The sequence below is a fragment of the Diceros bicornis genome, chromosome 8, assembly GCF_020826845.1.
Source record: "Diceros bicornis minor isolate mBicDic1 chromosome 8, mDicBic1.mat.cur, whole genome shotgun sequence".
Classification (NCBI taxonomy): domain Eukaryota; kingdom Metazoa; phylum Chordata; class Mammalia; order Perissodactyla; family Rhinocerotidae; genus Diceros; species Diceros bicornis.
The window spans coordinates 43,084,850-43,107,289 of NC_080747.1; the positions used below are offsets into that span (position 1 = coordinate 43,084,850).

General features: G+C 44.3%; 1 protein-coding gene across 1 annotated transcript; it reads left to right on the forward strand.

The window, feature by feature from the left end:
* Positions 1 to 3,470: 3,470 nt before the first annotated feature.
* On the forward strand, positions 3,471 to 20,561 carry SRD5A3 (steroid 5 alpha-reductase 3). The gene is made up of 5 exons (XM_058547101.1): positions 3,471 to 3,763; positions 10,974 to 11,116; positions 13,278 to 13,475; positions 17,284 to 17,418; positions 18,475 to 20,561. Exons 1-5 carry the CDS (start codon positions 3,543 to 3,545, stop codon positions 18,732 to 18,734), a joined length of 957 nt encoding a protein of 318 aa, XP_058403084.1. The 5' UTR covers positions 3,471 to 3,542; the 3' UTR covers positions 18,735 to 20,561.
* Positions 20,562 to 22,440: the final 1,879 nt, after the last annotated feature.

A 22,440-nucleotide genomic window follows, 5' to 3' on the forward strand; every position in this document is an offset into this window, starting at 1 on the left:
GGCTTGATGGCACTAACAACAAACTTCCATATAAATTTTAGAATCAGCTTGTTAAGTGTCACAAAAAGTTGGGGTTTCATTGGGATTGCATTTATTCTGTATATCAGTTAGGGGAGAATTGTCATCTTAACCATATTGAGTCTTCCAATCTGTGAGTTTAGTATATCTCTCCTTTTAAATATGTCTTCTTTAATATCAATAACATTTTATTTTCTTTGAAGACTTACATATCCTTTATTAGATTTATTCCTAGACACATAATATTTTATGCCACTGAAAATGGTATCTTTAAAACTTTTTTTGTTTGTTGCTGGGAAATAGAAATGATCAATATTTATAAACTGATTTTTGTATCCAGCAACCTTACCAAACTCTCCTATTAGTTCTAATATCTTATCTGTGGACTCTATTGGAGTTTCATATTATCTTCAGATAATGACAGTTTTTTTCTTATTTTAAAGTCCTTAGACCTTTTATTTCTTTTTCTTATTTATTGAGCTGGCTAGGATCTTCAGTAAAGCACTGACTCCAAAGGTGTTTGAATTTTGGACTCATATTTTGGAGGTAGAGCCAACAGGATTTGCTGACAGATTGTATTTATGCTGTGAGAGAAAGAGAGGAATCAATGCTGAGTTCAAGGGTTTTGGCCTGAACAATTGAAAAAATGGCATTGTCAGTTACTGTAGGCAAGGCCAGAGGTTTGTGGATCATATAGTGCTGGTAATTAAACGAAGAAAGACAAAAACTGACTGATATACATTGGCAATGATCTCTCCAACAGACTTTAGCCTGGTTTTCCACTTTTGAAATAACTCACCCCAGTAAGGACTTAAACATTTACAAATGCTCTCAGTTGAGTTGGACTTGAGGCTTCCTGTTCAGCCACTGCCCTCTACAGAGGGCTTGTCTGAATAGGAGCTACGCACTCCAAAGTATGGGATAATTTTCCTCTCTAGCCTCAATCTTTCCTGTTTCTATCACACACACACACACACACACACACACACACACACACACACACACACCCCTGTCTTGTTTTGCAATCTTTCCCCCAGGTGAAATAACTATGAGAGAACCTCCCACCCAGGAAAATTGGTCCCTGCAATGCACTTACAAGCAGTTTGTCTGCAAAGACTTCCTAGAAAGTCCAGCTGCATTTCTGTGTGGTTAACCTAAGAACAATGAAGAAAGAGTGAAGGGGTGACTCCGAAGAAGAGATCCTGGGTCATACAAAAAGACCTCATTGTTCCAGCCGAAAGGCCAATTTAACTGACCTTTATCACACGGCTCTCAAGTCATTGGTAAAGCCTTAAGTGTCCTTGCACAAAGAAGCAACTCTAAAAAGCTGACACATTTAACAGGCCAAAGGATTGTCGAAGTCCCATTAACCTACCCACCCAGTTCCCTCATGCTTATTCAACACCTATGTAGGGTCTCTCACTGGGGTAAGGGCTACCTCTCCCCTCTCCCCAGCCTCACCCGCCACCCAGTCTCAAAAATGTAAACTCCAAAAAGGCAGTGATGTTGTCCTGTAAACCTCTCTGTCCTCAGTGGCCAAAACAGTGCCTGTGATATTATAGGCATACAATAATGTTACTGCACAAAATTGTGGCTCTCTACCTGATGTGCATAAACAAGGCAATTAATTATGACACCGGCCTTTGTGGGGAGAAATCAGCTTTTATTCTGCAAGATCGATCTCCAGAGAGACAGGGGGCATGTGCCCTCAGATCTCTCTCCCCATTTCAGGATTTGGGACAAAATTTAAGAGGTTAGGGAGAACAGGTTGGCATGCAGAAACGCTGGTGGGACAGGTTTTGATTGGTGGGCTTCAGGTATTTATGGTAAGGTTTTAAACATTTATGATGAGATTCTAAACATTTAGGATGAGGTTCTAAATATTTTGCATGAGATAGGGAAGGAATTTTAAGTCCAGATCTTCCTGAATGAAGGACCCCTAGGTTCTGATAAGAATCCAGCTTTCAAGTTCCGGTCATGTCCCGGTCCTTGGGTTTTGTGGAAGCACGATCTTTGCTTCCTAGGTCGTTTCAGGTCACGATTTCTTCTTTTTTTTTTTTTTTTTAATTTTTTGTTTATTGCAGTAACAGTGGTTTATGACATTGCAAAAATTTCAGGTGTACATCATTGTACTTCTATTTCTGCATAGATTACGTCATGTTCACCACCAAAATACTAATTACAACCCATCACCACACACATGTACCGAATTATCCCTTTCACCCTCCTCCCTCCCCCCTTCCCCTCTGGTAACCACCAATCCAATCTCTGTCCCTATGTGTTTGTTTATTGTTGTTATTATCTACTACTATGAAGGAAATCATATGTATTTGACCTTCTCCCTCTGACTTATTTCACTTTGCATTATACCCTCAATGTCCATCCATGTTGTCACAAATGGCTGGATTTCATCGTTTCTTATGGCTGAGTGGTATTCCATTGTGTATATATACCACAGCTTCTCTATCCACTCGTCCCTTGACGATTTCTTCTTTTGCGCATGCCCTGGCTAGGTGACTTTGCAGTTTTTCTGAAAGACAATCCTTAATCACTTTATTGATAAGAGATGGGGTCTGTTTGAACTGGCTGTAAATGGGCCTGTGGTTACAATAATTATTTTTTAGAATGGACATTTTAAATGCTTTAAAAAATAATTACCTAAAAAAGTTAAATTTTCATTTATCCTAACTGAAAATCAATACTGTTTAATAGATGAGTCAAGAAATAGCATTGTCACTACATGGAGGTAAATAGAAGAAACAGAGTTATGGATGGAGCTAAAAACTTTGCCTCTAAGAAGTGGAATTCCAGCAGGGAGAGGACGGCTGTTTTTAAAATACAACTTTTACCACTTTTATTTTAGTGTTGTTTGCAGTTACCTTGATGATTTTCTACTTTACGCGTTTAAATTATACACATTCCCAACATCCTAATACATGTATTCATCTTTGTGTATGACCTGCCTTCTTCATCCACATATACACACATTGATATTAATATAGTTGTTTGCAATCATAGCCACGTATTTTATAGTTGGCTTCTTTTCATTTAATCTGTTTCAGTTGTCATAAACAGCTTTCCGTGTTTCTACAGTCTTCAAAATTATCATGTTAGTGGCTGCAAGATATTCCAACGTGCTACTGTACCACAATTTAGCTAAACAACGGGAACCATTCAGGGTCGTTCGCATTTTCCCATTGAAAACAATGCCGCAGTGAAGACTTGCAGGCACGTGGTCGTGTTAGTTTCGCTTCTTCCAAGCATAGCGTTGAACGATATTCTGCGGTCTCCTGAGTCAGATTAGGAACCTAGAGCGGCCAGCTTGACCCCGACCCGCCCACCTGCGCGGCCGGGCGGCGCATCCGCCTCGGGGGCGAGTCCGGGTTGGGGCCGAGGGCGTCCCCGCCCCTCGCCGCGTCACCGACGCCCCGCCCGGCTGAGAGTGGCGCGCGGCGCGCGAGTGGTGGCTGCTGCGCCGCCGGGCAGTGCGGGTCCTGGAGGCGCGGAAGCGGGGCGCGCCGACCATGGCTACCTGGATGGGGGTCGAGCTCTCGGAGCTGAACCCGCTGCGCGCTCTGTGGCTCGCGCTGGCCGCCGCCTTCCTGTTGACCCTGCTGCTGCAGCTCGTACCGCCCGGCTTGCTCCCGGGCTGGGCGCTCTTCCAGGACTTGATCCGCCATGGAAAAACCAAGCTCGAGGGGCCGCTGCGCCCGGCCGCCTGCCGGGCTTTTGATGTCCCCAAGAGGTAACCGCGCCCCGGGCGCATGCCCGGGTTGCCAAGGCGCGGAGAGCCGGCAGCGCCCGGCTCGGGCAGCCGGCAGGGGGCAGCAGAGGCGGACGCGGGGCCGGCGCGGACCGGGCCTCGGAGGCCCAGACGGGTTCCCCGCGCTGCCTGGGCCCGGCCGCCCGGCACTCCCGCGTCCGCCTGGTGGCCCTGTGGGCGGAATGTCCCGAGTGTCCGCCGACACCAAGGAAGCTGAGCCGCGCGCACTTCGAGGGCGCGGGATCGTGAACTTGCGGTCGCCCGGAGTCCTTCCCTCCGGGATAACGGCAGCGCTTCCAAATTTAGGCCTGGCCACCGGGCGGCAAGTTCAGGTCTCCTTTGTGCCCCAATTCCCCTTTTGCCCCTCCCCTGGACTCTAGGGGCTCCTAATCTAACCTGAGGTCTCCGGAGCTCACTAGAAATGAAGGGAGCCCTTCCCCTCCTTCGCGCCTGTTTCCCCTATTTCCGACCGTCACAGTCAGGACGAAGGGCGGGAGGCAGGTCACCACACTGGCGCCACCGCCTTCTGCCACACTGACCCTCCTAATCTGCACCTTGGCAGGTGCCCCTGGAGAAAGTGGCCTAAGATGGCATATTTTACGCAGGCTGGATGCCGAAGCTTCATTTGACTTGTAACAGATTTCATAACCAAGTTCAACGAAAGAGTACATCGATAGGGCTTAAATAGAATTCTTTCGGAAATTGTAAGGCTTGTTATAGTTGGGTTTTGTTTTGTGGGTTTTTTTACTTTGAATTCAGAACATAGCTGGGAAGAGTCAGCCAAACACTGGTAGATGGTAGGAATAGAGCAGTGGCTGTTCTATCTTTAAGATGCATCTTAAGTTGGTGTTGAGGAAGGAATCTGGAGGAATGTGATAGGGTTTCTGATGTATTAAAGCACCTGGGATATCGTTTAAACCTCTCATGGGCAGTGCCCGAGGTCCGCAGATAAGACGGGGTCTAAGTAGAGCCAGCCCTGATGGCCTAGCGTTCAAGTTCTGCACCATCTGTTTCGCTGGCCCTGGCCGGTTCCTGGGGTGGAACCACACCACCAGTCTGTCAGTAGCCATGCTGTATCAGCGGCTTGCATAGAAGAACAGGAAGGACCTACAACTAGAATATAGTTCTAGGGCTTTGGGGAGGGAAAAAAGAGAGAGAGAGAGGAAGATTGGCAAGAGATCTTAGCTTGGGGCAAATCTTTCCCAGCAAAAAAAAAAAAAAGACAGAGAGAAAAAGACAGGGGCTAAGTATAACTTGGCTTCCAAAACATGGATAATCCTCCACTCTTGACTCTTGGAGAAAGATCCATCAGTTGTTAACACAGAGAGGGAAGCACCCGGTCATTCTGAGGAAGGGTAAAGGGAATGAGGCCCTGGGAAGACATAGAAGTATTCAAGACAAGATGAATATACCTCCTATTTCTTACAGGCTGTTTTTAAGTGAAAATTACCTGTCACCCTATTTTTAAACAGGTTTGATTGCAGTAAGTCCTTTTCTGTTGTATAGCAGTGGCATTCCTAGATAGTCATTTTTTTAATGTTATAAAGTGAAGAAAAAATTATTTCTTAGAGAGTGTGAATTCTAACAACTTATTTTCTGAATTTTGGAAAAGGTACTGGTGTCCGTGGATTAAAGGACACATTTCAAATCATTCCCTGCACTTACCTATTTCTCTGGCTCTCATACCCCACCTGTGACTACTCAGGTCTGTGGTTATATGACAGCTAAGAAACAGACTTGATACCTTTCCCTTGTTCATTACTACCACAATTAGTACTCTTTGGGTTTCTTGTAATTTCTACTATATTATGAAATAATTTATGCCTTTTTTTTCTTCCAGAATTCTAGAGTGGAACCTCCCATGGTGTTTTGCTTTTTTCTAAATTTAAACAAACATTTATTTTACTACTGGAGAAATTACAGCAAATCCAGGCCAATAATGAAAGGCAAAAATGTCTAGATGCTATATTTAAGTATTTTTTTTGGTACAAAATTCAGTAGTCTCTTAAAAGTGAAAATGAGCCTACAATTTTTACACTTAGAAATAGGCTGCTGTAAATCATGTTTCTGCACCTAAGACAATGCTTAGGTAATTTTGCTTGGGATTATTTTTTTCCTAAAGAGGCAAGTATAAGGGGCTGGCCCTGTGGCATGGCGGTTGGGTGCGTGCTCCGCTGCTGGTGGCCAGGGTTCGGATCCCTGGCACGCACTGATGCACTGCTTGTCAGGCCATGCTGTGGTGGCGTCCCACATAAAATGGAGGAAGATCGGTATGGATGTTAGCCCAGGGCCAGTCTTCCTCAGCAAAAAGAGGAAGATTGGCATGGATGTTAGCTCAGGGCTGATCTTCCTCACAAAAAAAAAAAGAATCACTGCTCTAGACTATAAACTTTCCATACCTTTACATTTGTCTTGTTACCATTTTCCTGGCTCAATGCCTGGGGATTGATAATAAGGTCCTCAATCAGTATGTTTTGAATGAATTTTTAAAAAAGAAGTTTTAGGTTTAATTGGTTTGTTGATTAACTTGACTGCTTACTCCGAGAGTAACTTTGGATGAGGTACCTTGTCTTTTGTTCGTTTAACCAGAGAGTACCTACCATGTGCCAGGAGCTGTTCCAGGCTCCTTGGGGCTTGTGTTCCATCTTATGTTATGTGGAAATATGTAAATAGGTCTTGTAAAACATGCAAGATAATTTCAGATGGCGATAAGTGCTTCAGAGGAAATCCAACCGGGTTCCTGGATCATGAGTGAGACAGGGTGGGGGTGGCAGCCCTGGAAACGATGGCCAGGGAGGAGCAGGGCAGGAGACAAGTTCACAGGGGGAGGCAGGGCAGGCTTACCAGGGCTTTACAGGCCATGGTGGAGATGAGACTTTGTTCTGAGCTGTTGACAGCTTTAGGATGGGAAGGGGGCATGGCTTTATGTGATTGATGTTTTGAAAGGATGACTAGCCATTGTGTGGAGAAGACTGGAAAAGAGGCTGTTATAGTGGTCCAGGCCAGAGGTGGTGGTATGGATTGGTATCTGCTTGTCAGATAGGTGGCGATGACATTAAAGCATGCAGCACAGGGCAGGCTCCTAGTCAGAACCCGGTAACCATCAGTTCCCTTCCTTAGTGAACCCCGTAATGCCCCTAACTGGGCCTGGGATCAGTTCCGGCAATCAGCAAATATGTATTAAGTCAGATCATGCCTCCTGGCTCCAAACTATCCATTGGCTTCCAACTCACTCACAGGAAGAGCCCAAGACCCTATATAGTCTTGTCCCCACCATCTCACTGACTTTGTCTCTTGTAATTTGCCCCTCATATGGTTCTAGTCTAGTTTTCTGGGCCTCTCTGCTAGTCCTCTCTCCCGCCTCAGGGCCTTTGCACTGCCTGTTCCCTCTTCCCCCACGTAGTCACATGGTTTATGCCCTCACTTCCTATAATTCTGCTCAAATATTACCTTCTCAATGAGGCGTGCTCTATCCACTCTGTTTAGAAGTGTAATTCTATCATCCCCAGCATTCCTTCTTCTTTTCCCAGCTACAGTTTTCTCAGTAACAATTATCACGTACTGACATGCTGTGAAATTTACTTTTGTGTGTGAGTATAAACTCCATGAGGGCAGGAGTCGTCTGTTGTGTTGGTTGCTGTAGCCCCAGAGCCGTCCCTGGCCTATAATAAGCACTAAAATGTTTATTAAAGGAGTCTTTCTCCATGCCGATCCCCATGTTACCTCAGGATCGCCATATCCCTGTTTCCAACGGCTCGGAAAACAGTGCCCCAATGAAGCACAGTGCCCAGGGAGGAAAGAGAGGGAGAACGTCTACAACACAAAGACATGGAGTTTTTAGATCTGCTGTTTGAAGCTAAAGCTGGGTCTTTTTATTTTATTTTATTTTTTTTTGTGAGGAAGATCAGCCCTGAGCTAACATCCATGCTAATCCTCCTCTTTTTGCTGAGGAAGACTGACTCTGAGCTAACATCTATTGCCAATCCTCCTCCTTTTTTTTTTCCCCCCAAAGCCCCAGTAGATGGTTGTGTGTCATAGTTGCACATCCTTCTAGTTGCTGTATGTGGGACGCGGCCTCAGCAGCGGTGCGTCAGTGTGCGCCCGGGATCCGAACCCGGGCTGCCAGTAGCAGAGCACGCGCACTTAACCGCTAAGCCACAGGGCAGGCCCCAAGCTGGGTCTTTTTAAAAAGCGAGAGATTTATAAAGAGTAGAGCATGTGGGGCCAGCCCAGTGGCGGAGCAGTTAAGTGCGCGTGCTCCGCTTGGGTGGCCTGGGGTTCGCAGGTTCGGATCCCAGGCGCCGACCAACGCACTGCCTGTCAAGCCGTGCTTTGGCAGCGTCCCATATAAAGTAGAGGAAGATGGGCATGTTAGCCCGGGGCCAATCTTCTTCAGCAAAAAAAAGAGGAGGATTGGCATCGGATGTTAGCTCAGGGCTAATCTTCCTCACACACACACAAAAAAAGAGTAAAACATGTTTCCTGTAGAGGGAAATCAGGCAAGCAAAACCAGAGACAGAACGTACAAAATGTAGGAATGAGAACAATAGTCTGGGGCCAGCTCCAATGGCCTAGTGGTTAATGTTTGGCATGCTCTGGTTCACCAGCCCAGGTTCAGTTCCCAGGTGAGGAGTCTCACCACTGGTCTGTCAGTGGCCATGCTGTGGCAGCAGCTCACATCAAAAAAGAGGAAGATTGGCAACAGATGTTAGCTCAGGGTGAATCTTCTCCAGCCAAAAAAAAAAAAAAAAGTCTGCCTGTGAATCAAAAACACCATGGCTGAAGTAGAACACAGCAAGGTGTGGCATCTTGAGTGATTGGGTTGACTTTAGGCTTGGCATAAACTGGCACATGTAATGGGCCAGAAAAGCAGGTTGAGGCAACCTGCTTGCCTGAATAGGATTGCATGAATAGGCGCGCAGCCATGTGATTTTAACCTCAGAGTCATCAGGTCTGAGTCTGGAGCCAAACACTGCCACTTACAGCGTGACCTTGGATAAGTAATTTAACCTTTCTGAGCCTTAGTTTTCTCATCTGCCACATGAAGACAACCACATAAACTTTACAGGATTGTTGTGAAGAGGAAATGAAATAATCTTAACTGGTCTCCCCACAACTAGACTCTTCTCTACCTAGTTAACAGAGGGATCTTTTTTTTAACTCAAAGAAGAGTGAAATAAATGAGCAATGCCCTTTGTGTGTGTGCGTGTGGTAAAGTATACATGACATAACGTTTACCATTTTAACCATTTTTGAGTGTACAGTTCAGTGGCTTTAAGTACATTCACGTTGTGCAGCCATCAACACTATCCATCTCTAGAACTTTTCCATCAGTCAGCGGGGTTTTAAAACAAATTATTACTTCAAGTCACTCTGCTCAAATGGGTCCCCATCACACTTAATAAAAGCCAATGTCCTTACAAGACCCTGTAGCAGCTGCCCCTCCCACCTCACCACCTTATCCCTCTCCACACAGGCGTCCTTCCTTGTTCCTCAGAGCCTTTGTGGTGGTTGTTTCCTCTGCCCAGAAAATTCTTCCCCAGAAATTCACGAGGGTTTCTCATTCTGGCCAAACGTTACTTCCACAGAGGCCATCCAGAATGGCCTCTCCTCTGCACCCTCTCTGTCCCCTCGCCCAGTGTTATGCTAGACGTCTCCAGGTTCATTTGTTGACTGTCCACTGAAAGGTCAGTTTCATCAAGGCAGGCACCTGGTCTGCTTACTCCTTCCTCCAAGAACACTGCCTGGCAAGTTCTAATTGCTCAATAAATATTTGTGACAAAATGAAGTAGATAAAGTGGCTGGCCCAGAAGTTGCTCTTCAGAAGCCGGCCCCTCCCCTTTCCATGGGAGCCTGCAGAGCCAAGCGCTGCTGACATCCTGCTCGGCTCCTGTGGCTCAGGCCACACCTGGACTCAGTTCTAGGAAGTGTGGCTTAAGGAAGACCCTGGAAGGCAACCAAAGGCCAGCGGCCCAGGGGTGGGGAGGAGAGGGTAGAACTGACGCTGATGCATGAACTTTTGAGAAAACTAAGCTCTTGAGCCTGGAGAAGATCCAGGAATAAGAGGATGACTCAGAGAGGGCAGATCCAGTGAGAGAATTTGTAACACTTGTTGGGAGAATTAAGTGAGTTGCTCTGGAATGATCAGATGGGATCAGTGTTTGTCAGACTGGGCTGTGGGCATGGTCTGGGGGCTGTGAGTTCTGGTATAAGCTCATTCTGGATCATCTGGAAGAGGGGTCCCTGAGTTTCCGTTTAATCCTCTTGACTCCAGGTTGTCTTACTTTGTCACAGACTAATGAGACAGGAGCGGAGGGCTTAATATATACGTGATGCATCGAAGACCAGGGCAGGCCAGATGACCTCCAGGCACCCTGCAGAGTCAGAAAGATTTTGATTTGGTTTCAATAGAGAAAAAGAGTAGGAAAAGTATGGGTAAACAGACCTCAAAAGAACCTCTGTGGCCCTTGTGCCATAGTAGGTGATTTCATTTCAGCAAACCAACATCATTCACATCAAATTAACGTTGCAAGTTGCTAATTGCAATTTTTATCGGTTTTGTGGTTTTATTTGTATTCCATTTGTAACTGTGTTGATTGCAAAATAGGCGCTGTACTTGTATGAGAGCTGTAACCTAGGAGTTGGTACCTAGTTTTATGAGTTAATATTTGTCATCTTATTATAAAAGTAATTTCAGTCAACACAATTTAGAAAAACACTGAATCAGAAAACCTCAAAGATTTCTTACAGCCCTGAGAGCCTCTGATTGTGCAAATCTTGTGTAACACTTGTATTGCAGCAATATTGCTCGAAATTTAGAAATCTTTCACAGATTTGGCTTGTGTTAGCACAATCTTGGTTCTCTCTCCCAGGGCCTGGGGCCCCCCATTTTGGAACTTGAGCCCAATCCTGTTACCCAGAGATGAGAGATTGTTAATTGACCCTCGATCTAAGTTTCACAAGGTCAGTCGTGTTCTTGTTAACCTCAGGAGGCCTGTTTTTCCCATGAGTTAAGCAGTCCCATCATCTGAAAGGAAATTTTAAAAATCTGAACCCCTGCAGGATTCAGGTTCTATTAAGAAGCAGAACTCTACAGAGGGAGTGGGAGAAGAGGCGCGAGAAACTAAAAATCGTCTTCCTCATGCTGGCTTACACTGGATCTACTCTGTGACCTAACTTGCTCCCTTCGCAGGTATTTTTCTCACTTCTATATCATCTCTGTGCTGTGGAATGGTTTCCTGCTTTGGCACCTTACACAATCTCTGTTCCTGGGAGCGCCTTTACCAAACTGGCTGCACGGCCTGCTCAGGATTCTTGGGGCTGAGCAATTCCAAGGTAAGGACTCCATCAGCTAATTACCACCCTGGCATCCTGTTCCCATCTTTCCTGCCTGCAGGGGGCTGTTCTTCGGATCTCACAGCCACGCTCAGGCTCCTCCTCCGCGGGGCCTGGGAAGTGCAAGGTGGGGCGAAGAGAGTTCTGCATGGTTCACAGCCATCCCACAGGATGTCCCCAGATGGGGGCAGAGCTCCACCGAGATGGGGCAGAGCTCAGAGTTAGCTCCTTGTCCCTGCCTGTCCAGCGAGCACTGGGCTGTGTACAGGACTGGCTGTTCTCCCTCTGATATTTTTAGTACTGTTGATAAATTCATACAGAAGTCCTTACACTGAAGGGGAAAAACTTTTAGGATCCTTCGGGTTTGCCTTGAAACATTTATCATTTGTATAGTTCCAACCAAAATCATGTCTCAGAACTCCAGAAATTTGATAGAAAATTACTTTTTGATCACCAGTTAAAAATGTTTGTTATGCTGTAAGGCTGGGGTTGTATAATAAAATTGACTGTATTTGTTGACCAGATGATTACAAAATAGCCTTTAAATCAGCCTCATTCTGCCTCAGATAAAGGGTATATAGAACAATTTTTAAAATAGAGAATTAAAGCTGAAAACGGTAAAGTGGCCTCGATTAATGTCAGGCGGTGAGTGAGGGGCAGAATTAGAAACAGACTGTTCTGCTACTGTCTCTGGCCTCTGTTCCAGCAGCCAAACCACTGGCTCCCTGGGAACAGTCCTTTTCTGTATAACCAGAGGAACTTGTTGCAGAAGATGACAGTCGGAAGGGAAAACTATACAAATCCTATTTGGGAGGGGAGGATACCTCAGCAAATTCCACTGCGCGCATTAAAACTTCTTCTCTTCATGTTTTTACCAGGGGGCTGGCGGGGTTCTAGTATTTGGAGGGTTGATTGTGAGTTTTATTTGGTTATTTGTTTTAACCTATTCCTAAAGAGTTAAAACTAGGCCTTAGTATAGTTAAAATATAAAAACACATAAAGCTAATCTAGGCTGATACAAGTAGAATAGATCTTACCCTTGAGGGGGTGGGGGATGGGCAGTGCCAGGAAGGGGACACAAGAGGGTGCTGTGCTGGTCCTGTTCTGTTTCTTGATCTGGGTGCTGGTTATATGGGTGGGATGTGTTGGTTTACTTTGTAAAAATTCATTAAGCTGTATCCTTATTGTATCCTTACAACGTGTGTGTCTGTGTGTCTGTGTCTGTGTGTGTGTGAGAGAGATTCGTTTAAAAAAAACAACTAGGTGGGGGCCGTCCAGGTGGCTTGGTGGTTGGGTTCACGCGCTCCGCTTCGGAGGCGGCCCAGGGTTCACAGGTTCGGATCCCGGGCGCGGACGTACACACTGCTTATCAAGCCATGCTGTGGTAGGCGTCCCACATATAAAGTAGAGGAAGATGGGCACAGATGTTAGCTCAGGGCCAATCTTCCTCAGCAAAAAGGAGGATTGGCAACAGATGTTAGCTCTGGGCTAATCTTCCTCACTAGAAAAAAAAAACTAGGTTTTATGTCATCTTGAAAACCAGCATCTCTTCTGACCTCTTTTGGGGCAGAGGGGTGAAAGGCAGGTAGGAAGATAGATCTCAAGGCCACAGTCCCTTAAAAGTATAGTTTCTTTTTTTTTTTAATATGGAAAGAAGAGTTATATGCATAACTCTCCCTGTCTCTGTTCCTGTCCCCTTTTCTGCCTCTGTGGGTACCTGTGTGTTTTGTCTCCCCTGACCCCAGGGATCCCACCAGGTGGGGCTACTCAGAGGTCATCCAGGAACTCGTCCTAACCATCTTCATCTGGCTGTTAGAGCCAGGGACCAGAGACCCACAGACCCTGGGTTCTGAGTACTCAGACCCCTTTTATAGTGATGTCCACATAGCCTGGAAAGCTTCCACATGACGAGGCAGAGTCAAGAGACCTGAGTTTGTCCCAGCTCTGTTACTAGCTTACTGTGTAACCTGGAGCCAAATTCCTTGAGTTCACTTTGCCTCTTTCCTCGGTGCTAACAAAAGGAAGGTGTTAGACTGGATGATCTCTAGGGCTCTTTCCTAGCGCTCATCTTGTTTAATACTCTGTTTAACAGTAGGGAAAAATGTAACTTTGGATTAATCCCAGAAGAGAGTTGCTGAATGTGTTGCGTTCTGAATTGTAGGAGGTGAGCTGGCACTGTCTGCATTCTTAGTGTTAGTATTTCTGTGGCTACACAGCTTGCGAAGACTCTTCGAGTGCTTGTATGTTAGTGTCTTCTCCAATGTCATGATTCACGTCGTGCAGTACTGTTTTGGACTTTTCTACTATGTTATCGTCGGCCTAACTGTGCTGAGCCAAGTGCCAATGGACGGCAAGAATGGTGAGTGGTCCCCGAGGTCTGTTAGCTGAGTCCCTGGGTGTATGAGGTACACTTCAGGGGAAGCGCTCCACCAGGCGTTGTGAAAGTTTAAAAGTAAGAGACCTGCCCCATCCACTTTGCATTTGATGAGTTTGGTGTCTAATAGTAGATTTAAAAAGTCAACATGCCCAAGGGTATATTCATTAACCATAACTGCTAAAACCTGAAAGACACCAACATAAGCAGTAATGCCTTCAGTAAATATAGTAAAGTGTGAAGTATCCAAGCGGCTTCAGATAAGAATGAAGAAATGGGATGTGGGGTTCTCTTAATGGGGATTGAAGTCAGTGAACTCATGTGGAGTTAGTCTGGAGAGAGAGAGGGAGTGTGGTCAAGAGTTGAACAGGAAGCAGGAGACACTCAAGAACAGGAGACAGGGTCAGCAAGGAAAGTTGCCTCACCAAGCCTCAGTCAACCTGGGGTGTGTGTGTGGAAGGGTGAGGGGTGAGCACAGGGGAAGGGGAAGTTAAATCATAGAAAATCAGAGGAGGTGGGGAGAGGGGCCTGGGCACGTGGTGAATAGTTGTGATTTCAAAAGGGAGAAGGGAGCCAGTTGGTTGCTGCTTATTTCTTGTGATTGTTCCCATTATAACAAAGCTTTTCTTCAAGTGAGGCAGCCTGAGTATAAAAGAGGACTGTGGTAAATCAAAATTGTGCCTTAACATTTCTAAGCTCTCCCTGGCCAGGAAGAGGGAAGCAAAGTCGTGATCTTGGTTTACGAAGAAGAAATGAAGTGGGTTTGTGGGGGGCTGGTGAATATCTAACACCTATGACTATCATTTTTGTAAAAACAGTGTATGCTTAATTATAAAGAATTCAAGTCATTTTGGGTGACTGAAATGAGTTTTTAGTGCTGAGATTAACCTCACCTTGCAGCCGTGGTATCCATCAGCCTAGACACTGAGGGTAGATCTTTTCATGACTTTTCTCTAAGTCCAAGGTTCCATGCTTCCTAAAGCTGCCCTATCCATCCTGGTAAATTGAGACTGAGGTCTAGATATTTCCAATCCTCAGTGAGTGAGCTCCTCAGGTTCAATTTCAGTGTCAGAGTGTCCCTTGAACATCCTCTCTCTGTGGCTGTAGAACAACCTAAGGCCTCTGATGGTTTGAGGAATGATTTTAAAGTACAACTTATTGACGATCTTTCTCAATTCATGAATTATTTATTGGCTCCAGCCACTCAGCTAACATCTCTCCATCGGATTCCTCTGAACTTAATCAAGTCAGCTTTCCTCCTGATCTTTCTGCTGTGGCATTCATGTGCAGCCCATGTCATGGTTTTAGCTGTCATTCCTGGTTAACAGTACTGGGTTTTCCACCCAAAGGAACTTTCCAAAGCACTTTGGTAACCCACTAGCTTTCAGTCTGTTAGTTTCCATTGGCATTACATAGCTCTTCTGGAGTTTCTGCTGCTGGCTGGATCCCAACTTCTGCCCTCCCTCCTGTGTAAATAGTCAAGGAAAAGCAGCTGAGGCACCCACAAAAATAGCTTTCTAGACACTCCTTTCTGAAGCTGTCTTCTGTTTCACCTACTTGTCCTTCAAGAGGTCATCTGCAGTCGTTTGGGACAATGTGGGAAGAACTGGTTTCAGGAATTTGTTGAGAGAGAACACATTGGGGCATTTGCCAGATGCGGGGTCTGATAGAAATAACACTGGGCTTGGGAGTCAGGTGGGCCTGAGTCTGAACTCTGGCTTATTTAACTTCTCTGAACCTAGAACCTTCATCGGTAATTAGGGACATATACTGATTTCAGAGGGTTCTTATGAAAATGAAAAGAAAGAATATCTGTAAACCTCCCAGATCTTCACATGTCCTTTTCTTCGAAGTCTGTTGGGTCTTCCCCCAGTCACTCTCCATTACATTGTTCTGCTTTCTTCAGAGTACTATCTTTCTCAAAATTATCTTGGTTATTGATTTACTTATTTCTGTCTGTCTCTTGGCACTAGCACATGAGTTCATGAGGACCGGGAGCTTGCCTGACATATTCCCTGGTTGATCCTTCTTGCCTACAGGAGTGCCAGGCTCAGTAGACACTCAACAAGTAACTAACGAATAAATGAACGATTGAATACCACACAGATCAGACCCTCAGTGAATATGAGCCTTCCACCTGCCTCCTCTCCTGCATTGTAATTCCGACTGACTCTTACAGATCTTTTTCCCTCACAGGTGACTTCTCTGCATTTAGAGTAGGTGACTCTGCAGTGCTGTGAACGCCCAGACTCTTGCTTCAACTTTTAATCCTATACGGACTTGCTCTTAAAGCCCTTGCAATTTAAAACTGTATTTTTCATATTTTGTTTATTTTTAACTTGTAAAAATATAACCTTTTAGTTAAATGGCTAAACCTAGTAAACATTAAGAGACTATGGTAGATTGTTTATATAGAGCAAGTTTTTAAAAGAAATTAACACAGGTAGACTTTGGGGGATCCTCAGTAGTCATTAGCTGTCGTCAGCTGAGCCCTGCCTCCAGGGACCCACATGGACTAGCAGGATCCTTGCTTCTCTTACCCGGATCCGCTTTGTAGGGGCTCCCCCTTGGCTCCAGAGCCTTGGGCCCTTCCCTCTTGTCAGTGGACAACTTGTTTCTTCAGTGAAGTCCCTGACTAGCCTGACTGCTTCCTGCTGATCCTAGGGAAGTCCTTCATTTGCTTTTCTGATGGTCAAGGGTTGCTCTTCAGGCCCTTAGAAGACCTGCATTCTCCCCTTCTTCCTGGTAGCTGGAAAAGAAAGAGGAAGATAATGCTTGGAGTATTTCTTCTCCTAAAACTAAATCTCTGGTGGTTACCTGGGGGGCATGGGGGGAGGGGGGTGGGCACGAGGGATGAAGGGATGCATTTGTATGGTGACTGACAAAAAATAATATACAACAAAAATTTCAACAAAGAAAAAAAAGAACTAAATCTCTCTGACTAGGTTCTCTCTAATCAGAAAAGATCCTGTTTTGTTTTTCGTCTTGCAATTTACATTTCTCCTCTTTTTGAGAAGCCCCACCCTCAGCCTTTACTTCTAGTGGTTTTCTTCATTGGTTGAGCCAGTCAAGTCAGCGTTCTGCCTTCAGGGTCTCACTAGCAGTGGCTTAGCGTGGTAGCTCAGCGAGAGATCTCTTTAGGCAGCATTTTCCTGACTGTAGAATATAAGAAAGAAGACCCAGGGGCCATCCCGGTGGCGTAGCAATTAAGTTCGCGCCCTCCACTTTGGCGGCCCAGGGTTCACAGGTTCGGTTCCCAACGCACCGCTTGTCAAGCCATGCTGTGGCGGTGTCCCATATAAAGTAGAGGAAGATGGGCAAGGATGTTAGCCCAGGGCCAGTCTTCCTCAGCAAAAAGAGGATTGGCAACAGATGTTAGCTCAGGGCTAATCTTCCTCACAAAAAAAAAAAAAAGAAAGAAAGAAAGAAGACATAAAACCAGGCTTAGAAATGGAAAGGCAAAGTCATCCCACCATACAAGAGTACATCACAAGAGTGGGAGACGGAGCTGAGCCCTGTGCTGGAAGCTTTTGAAGAAGGAGCAAGAGAATGTGTCATTATGGGATTCTCTGCCAGGAGCCATTGAAGCTGCCCCTGGCTGAGGAGCATATCTCCTTTGTCCAGAGGGATGGTATCCCTTCTGTACTTGGGAAATTATATCAGGGCAATTTTCTAGTCATGAGGAACAGAATAAGTGGATAATTGTGCTCTACTGACTGTATGATTTTTTAATTCCCTGAGCCTCTGGAATTTTGCAGAGTTGATAATTGTAAGATAATTCTTATTTCTGTAGTCTATGTGATGGGGAAAAATCTCTTAATGCAAGCTCGGTGGTTCCATATCCTCGGAATGATGATGTTCATCTGGTCATCTGCCCATCAGTATAAGTGCCATGTCATTCTCGGAAATCTCAGGAAAAATAAAGCAGGTGAGATGGGTCCACTGCATGTGGATTTTAACCCTCAGATATTTGTTGTCCATGTTCCTTCATTCTTTTTCTTCCTTCCCTATTTAGTTGATTAATCTATCAAACACTCACTTTTGACAAGACACATCTCTGGGTCTTGACCTTCCCGTCTGAAAAATGAGAGCATTATACTGACAGATCTCTCTGGCCCCAGCCTGCCCTGACATTCTCTGATTCTATCTGTGCCCACATTTTGGGGCCTGCACTGCATATGTGTGTCTCACCAGCATGTGAGCACTAGTACTACCCGGCTGAGCTGATGTCATTCCAGCCAAAGCAAAACACTTGACTTTTTAGTTAGCTTGTGTTGACTTATCACAGGTAGTTTTTTGGGGGCTTTTTGAAGTATTAAAAATGGAATAGTGCTATTCAGTATTTATCAAGTGCTATTCAATATTTATCAAGTGCTTATTTTGTGCCAGGCCCTGTTCTGAGTGCTTTACATATAGCTTCACAATACTCACTTGAGGTGGGTACAGTCTTACCCTCATTTTACAGGTGAGGCAATTGAAGCACAGAGAGGTTAAGCAACTTACCTAAAGTTACACAGTTTGTAAGCAGTAGAGCCAGGATTTGAACTGGAGTCTGAGCTCTTAATTACTAGCTTGGAGGATGGTTGGAGAAATGGGCTTTCCTTTTGTGCTTATTTACGGTTGATAGTGTAACCTAAAGCCTGTGACTTTATTAAAAAGTGGTAGATTGGGGGGAAGGAGGAGTGTGAAAGAGGTGTACAGTGATGGATGGTAATTAGTCTTTGGGTGGTGAACATGATGTAGTCTACACAGAAATCATATATAATGATGTTTACCTAAAATTTACATAATGTTATAAACCAATGTTACCTCAATAAAAAAAAAGTAGTAGACTGACAATGGAAGTGTGACAGGATGGTGATTCACACACAGGTTTGTGACACTTTTCTAAATAAGAGTTTTTGTGAATTCTTTGGGGAGTGAAGGGGTAAAACTTTCTTTTCACAGCTTCATTTGTTCAGGAAGTCTTCTTTTCCTGTTTCAGGAGTGGTCATTCACTGTAACCACCGAATCCCTTTTGGAGACTGGTTTGAATACGTGTCTTCCCCTAACTACTTAGCAGAGCTGATGATCTACATTTCCATGGCTGTCACCTTTGGATTCCACAACTTAACTTGGTGGCTAGTGGTGACATATGTCTTCTTCAGCCATGCCCTGTTTGCTTTCTTCAGCCACAAATTCTACAAAAGCAAATTTGTCTCCTACCCAAAGCATAGGAAAGCTTTCCTACCATTTCTGTTTTAAGATAACCTCAGTCATGGAGAATGCAAACCAGGTGACAGGTTCAATTCCTAAGGACAACAGAGTCTAGACACCAAAGTGCAGTTTCTGCAGAAGTGTTTGAAACTCTCTGTTCCGTTTTTATACCCCAGAGTCTTCACTGAAGCGAGCAAAGCAGTAGCCCTCAAGAAAATGAATCTTCAAAGAAGAAACACTTCTAGCAGACCAGGGAGTGCTGTGTCTGCTCTCTCAGAGGCCTTATAAAACCAACCCACTGCTAAGCAGTGAGACTGCTTCCAGCTGCTTCAAAAGCAAACTAACCAAGAATATACAGACGGCTTCAAACCTACACATACATGCACAAAGGAAGATCACACCATCCGTGGCTTCGTTCCTGTTAGGGACAGATTAGCTGGACTATATCATCAGATAGTAGGTTCTCACTAACTGTTGCATTTCAATAAAAGCAAACAGCCTTTGAAAATAACAACAATATATAATTTCGCACCAGTGGATTCAGGGAAAAATGAGTTTGTTGGAGTTAGTTTATACTTTCACACATGACCACAAAGATTTCCAGTTATGTAACCATCAGTGGTCATTTCCACTCATCTCCCCCTCAAATCACAGCCAAACAGAAAGTTTGAAACCTTTTTTATTTAATGCTTTCTTGGCATCTCTTTCAAGGGTGTACGTTAAAAATGAAAGCGTCTGAAAATAAAATTTTTTATGTTTATGCATAAAAAGCCTTCATGAGTGACTGACACTCTGGACTGGATAGTACTGTAGCCTCATTTGTTGTAGTTATTCAAATTGGATTAATGTCTGTCTGAGTTCATTTCAGCTAATAGAATGAATCTGAAGAAATATTTAGGAATAAAGTTGACACCTAAAATAACTTATGTTAAAGAAAATAGCCATGATTAAATCGAAGGGAGATAAATGTGTGTTGTGAAAGAAAAATAAAAACTTAAAAAATAATAACTATAGCCTGAGCCACGCAGTAAAAACAGCACATTCATGCAGCATGAGATTTACTGGCTTATCAACCGAGGTGTTAACTTTTCCTTTTATGCAGATATCATAGTCTACTGGGTACTAAAGTTTTGCCCTAATATGCACCATTGTTAACCAGACACATATCAAATGCACAGTCTAAGAATATCCTCCCCAGCCCCATCCTTGGAGTCATAAACCACAGCTGTTAAACTGAGAATCTTTTGAATCTTACTTTCAACATATGCATGTCAAAGCACATTCTAAAGTTCTTACAACAATTCTGATGTAGCATTTTCTGTCCCATCAATCAAATACCTTCAATCAGTTGCTCAGTCTATTCAAACACATGGCATATTTATTTCATTTATCATTTAGATTTGCCATCCTCAGGACCAGGACTCAGGAACAAAACTTTCTACACTGGAAATGTAAAGCATATTGCAGTTTGGTCTCAATTTCCACACAAATGGCATGAATAATTTTTAATAGCAAATTGTTTGGGGGGAAAATGTATTTTGCGTTAGCATGCAATTTTATACCCAGATTAGACTAGGAATTTGGCTGGCCTTCTAGAATTTCATTGCACATTTAAGTAAAATAATGCGCGTCCCCTGTGAAGAACCCCATCAGGGGCTGTGAGAAAGCGTCCCCAGGCCCACTCACCTTGTTCCAGGCCCGCTAGCATCCTTGCTGTCCCGAGCACACTCTTCATGTCTCTTCCTTTCCCCTGCCCTTCCTTGCCCAAACGTGGCATTTCTAGGGGAAGATAAAAAAGAGGAAGTAGTGATGTTCTCAAAGGGGTTCAGAACAAACTAGCATGGTCTTGGATGAAAGCTTAGCCAGTGGAGAATAATTGAGAAATGTGCTATGCTTGCAAGATCACAATCAGCATTGCTCTTTGTGTTAGCAAAAATGTTCCCTGTGCCCAAAGGGAGAGCTCCACAGAGAGTCTGCACACCCTTCTCATGGATAACCCAGAAACAGCTCAGGGGTAGAGAGTCTTGATTTTCCCGCTGGTTTAGTTGGATAATCTTAATCTTTCATTCTCTGTTACTGTTAGGTTAGAGGACGTAATGCTGAACCACCTCCTAACAGCATTCCCTGGATTAACTGCTGACTATAGAAGTGTGCTGGAATCAGCCTGTGTTTTTGTTGTAGCTCCGAGTTGTAGCTCATTCTCTATACTAACGTTTGCTTTCAGTGAGCATGGATTATTTTGTCTCTACAAAGCTGTGTTCTGTATTGTGTTTTAATTCAGTGAGTGGTTATTGCTAGAATTCCTACCAAAAAAAAAAGAGCCTTTGCAGATATTTTTATATGAAGCTTAATAGATAGTTTAAGGAGACTGTAAACATCAGCGTCACTAAAGGTACCTGAAAACAAGGTCCATTGATAAGGAATGTATCTTAGAACGAACTGATATATAAAGAAGACCTTAAAATAGTACATGAGCAAGTAGAAATTTTTTACACCTAGCTAAGCAATTTCTGCTCACACTTTCACATTGCTTATCAGAAACAAAAACCATTCAACTGGTTTTTATAAATGCCTTAGATTAGTCTAACCTTCTAAGATTTTTCTGATAAAAGGACAAGAAACAGTGGAGGTGGCAGTGATCCGTGAATAATTCATGTGATGCATCCTTCATCATTTTTCTCAAACACCAATGATCTCCTAGAAAACCAGGTATTGGTTTTGGGGAAAGCAAAATTTATCCAAATAAAAAAACTGTTAGAAAGAGCTACTCTATGCATATGATGAGAAAGTATAATATTGCATCTCTTCCTTCAAAAAGACTCTAAACACTTGAAGCACTTAGAGGACAAGAGAACACAGGGGATTTCTCAGCAGAAAGACAAATCTGCCTCCTGGTTCCCGCCCTCTGGGTAAAGCCTCATGGCGCGTGTGCAGTTTTTATCAGGGCCCTCTGGCCCACGCAGCACCTTTCTGTAAATTAGAAAAGACATCCCTCTAGGAACATCCTTATGATAGCAGGGCATGAACCTGTGTGGACACAAAAGGCAGCAGGGGATGGAGCTGCAGCTCAATGAGCAGAGTTCCTGGATCTCAGCCCCACTCACCTCTTCAGCTTCGTGTCCTTTGTGCAGTGTGCAAACTGCACAACCTTCCACAGAGACTGCTCATCATGCTGCCTGCCTGTCTGCAGATCCCATTTACTCTTGAAAAAAAACAAGACTTGATTTCATGGAATCATCTCATTGAGAAAGACCATAAAATAAAACTAGGGGAAGGGAGAATATTTTGCTTCCTTTCTGACTACAAAACTCCCGTCTTTCCAGCTCATTGTTCTAGTACTGCAACGTCAACCATCTTTCCACCCTATTGGGACCTCCAATCTATTGATCTCATGGCATTTTTATTGTCCTTCACCTCTTATAAGTCTTATCTCCTTACCCTGCTTAAATTCCAAGTAACTCACTATAATCATTCCTCCGTATATAGCCTCAATACTCTTGCCTCCCTACATTGCTTTTTCCTACTGATTTAGCAGAGCCACAACCCTGGTTAAATTCAACATTCCCTCCTTTGTGTGTGTACCTATGTGACCAAACTGTGGCTGGAGAAATACCATCCACTGACAGCCCACTTCAGATTCATGACCACCAACCTCAAGTGGTCTTTAATGCTACAGTCATACTAACATTCTCCAGTCCATTCACTCCCCCTCTCTGCTGACTGTTACACCTTCTCTGTCCTCAGGAAAATGAAG

What these genes read in the sequence shown, in the direction of transcription:
- SRD5A3 (XM_058547101.1), top strand. Translation starts at nt 3,543, where the DNA reads ATGGCTACCTGGATGGGGGTCGAGCTCTCGGAGCTGAACCCGCTGCGC. An exon ending in GCCAATGGACGGCAAGAATG is followed by an intron (nt 13,476 to 17,283) that starts GTGAGTGGTCCC and finishes TTATTTCTGTAG; the next exon opens with TCTATGTGATGGGGAAAAAT. An exon ending in TCTCAGGAAAAATAAAGCAG is followed by an intron (nt 17,419 to 18,474) that starts GTGAGATGGGTC and finishes TTCCTGTTTCAG; the next exon opens with GAGTGGTCATTCACTGTAAC.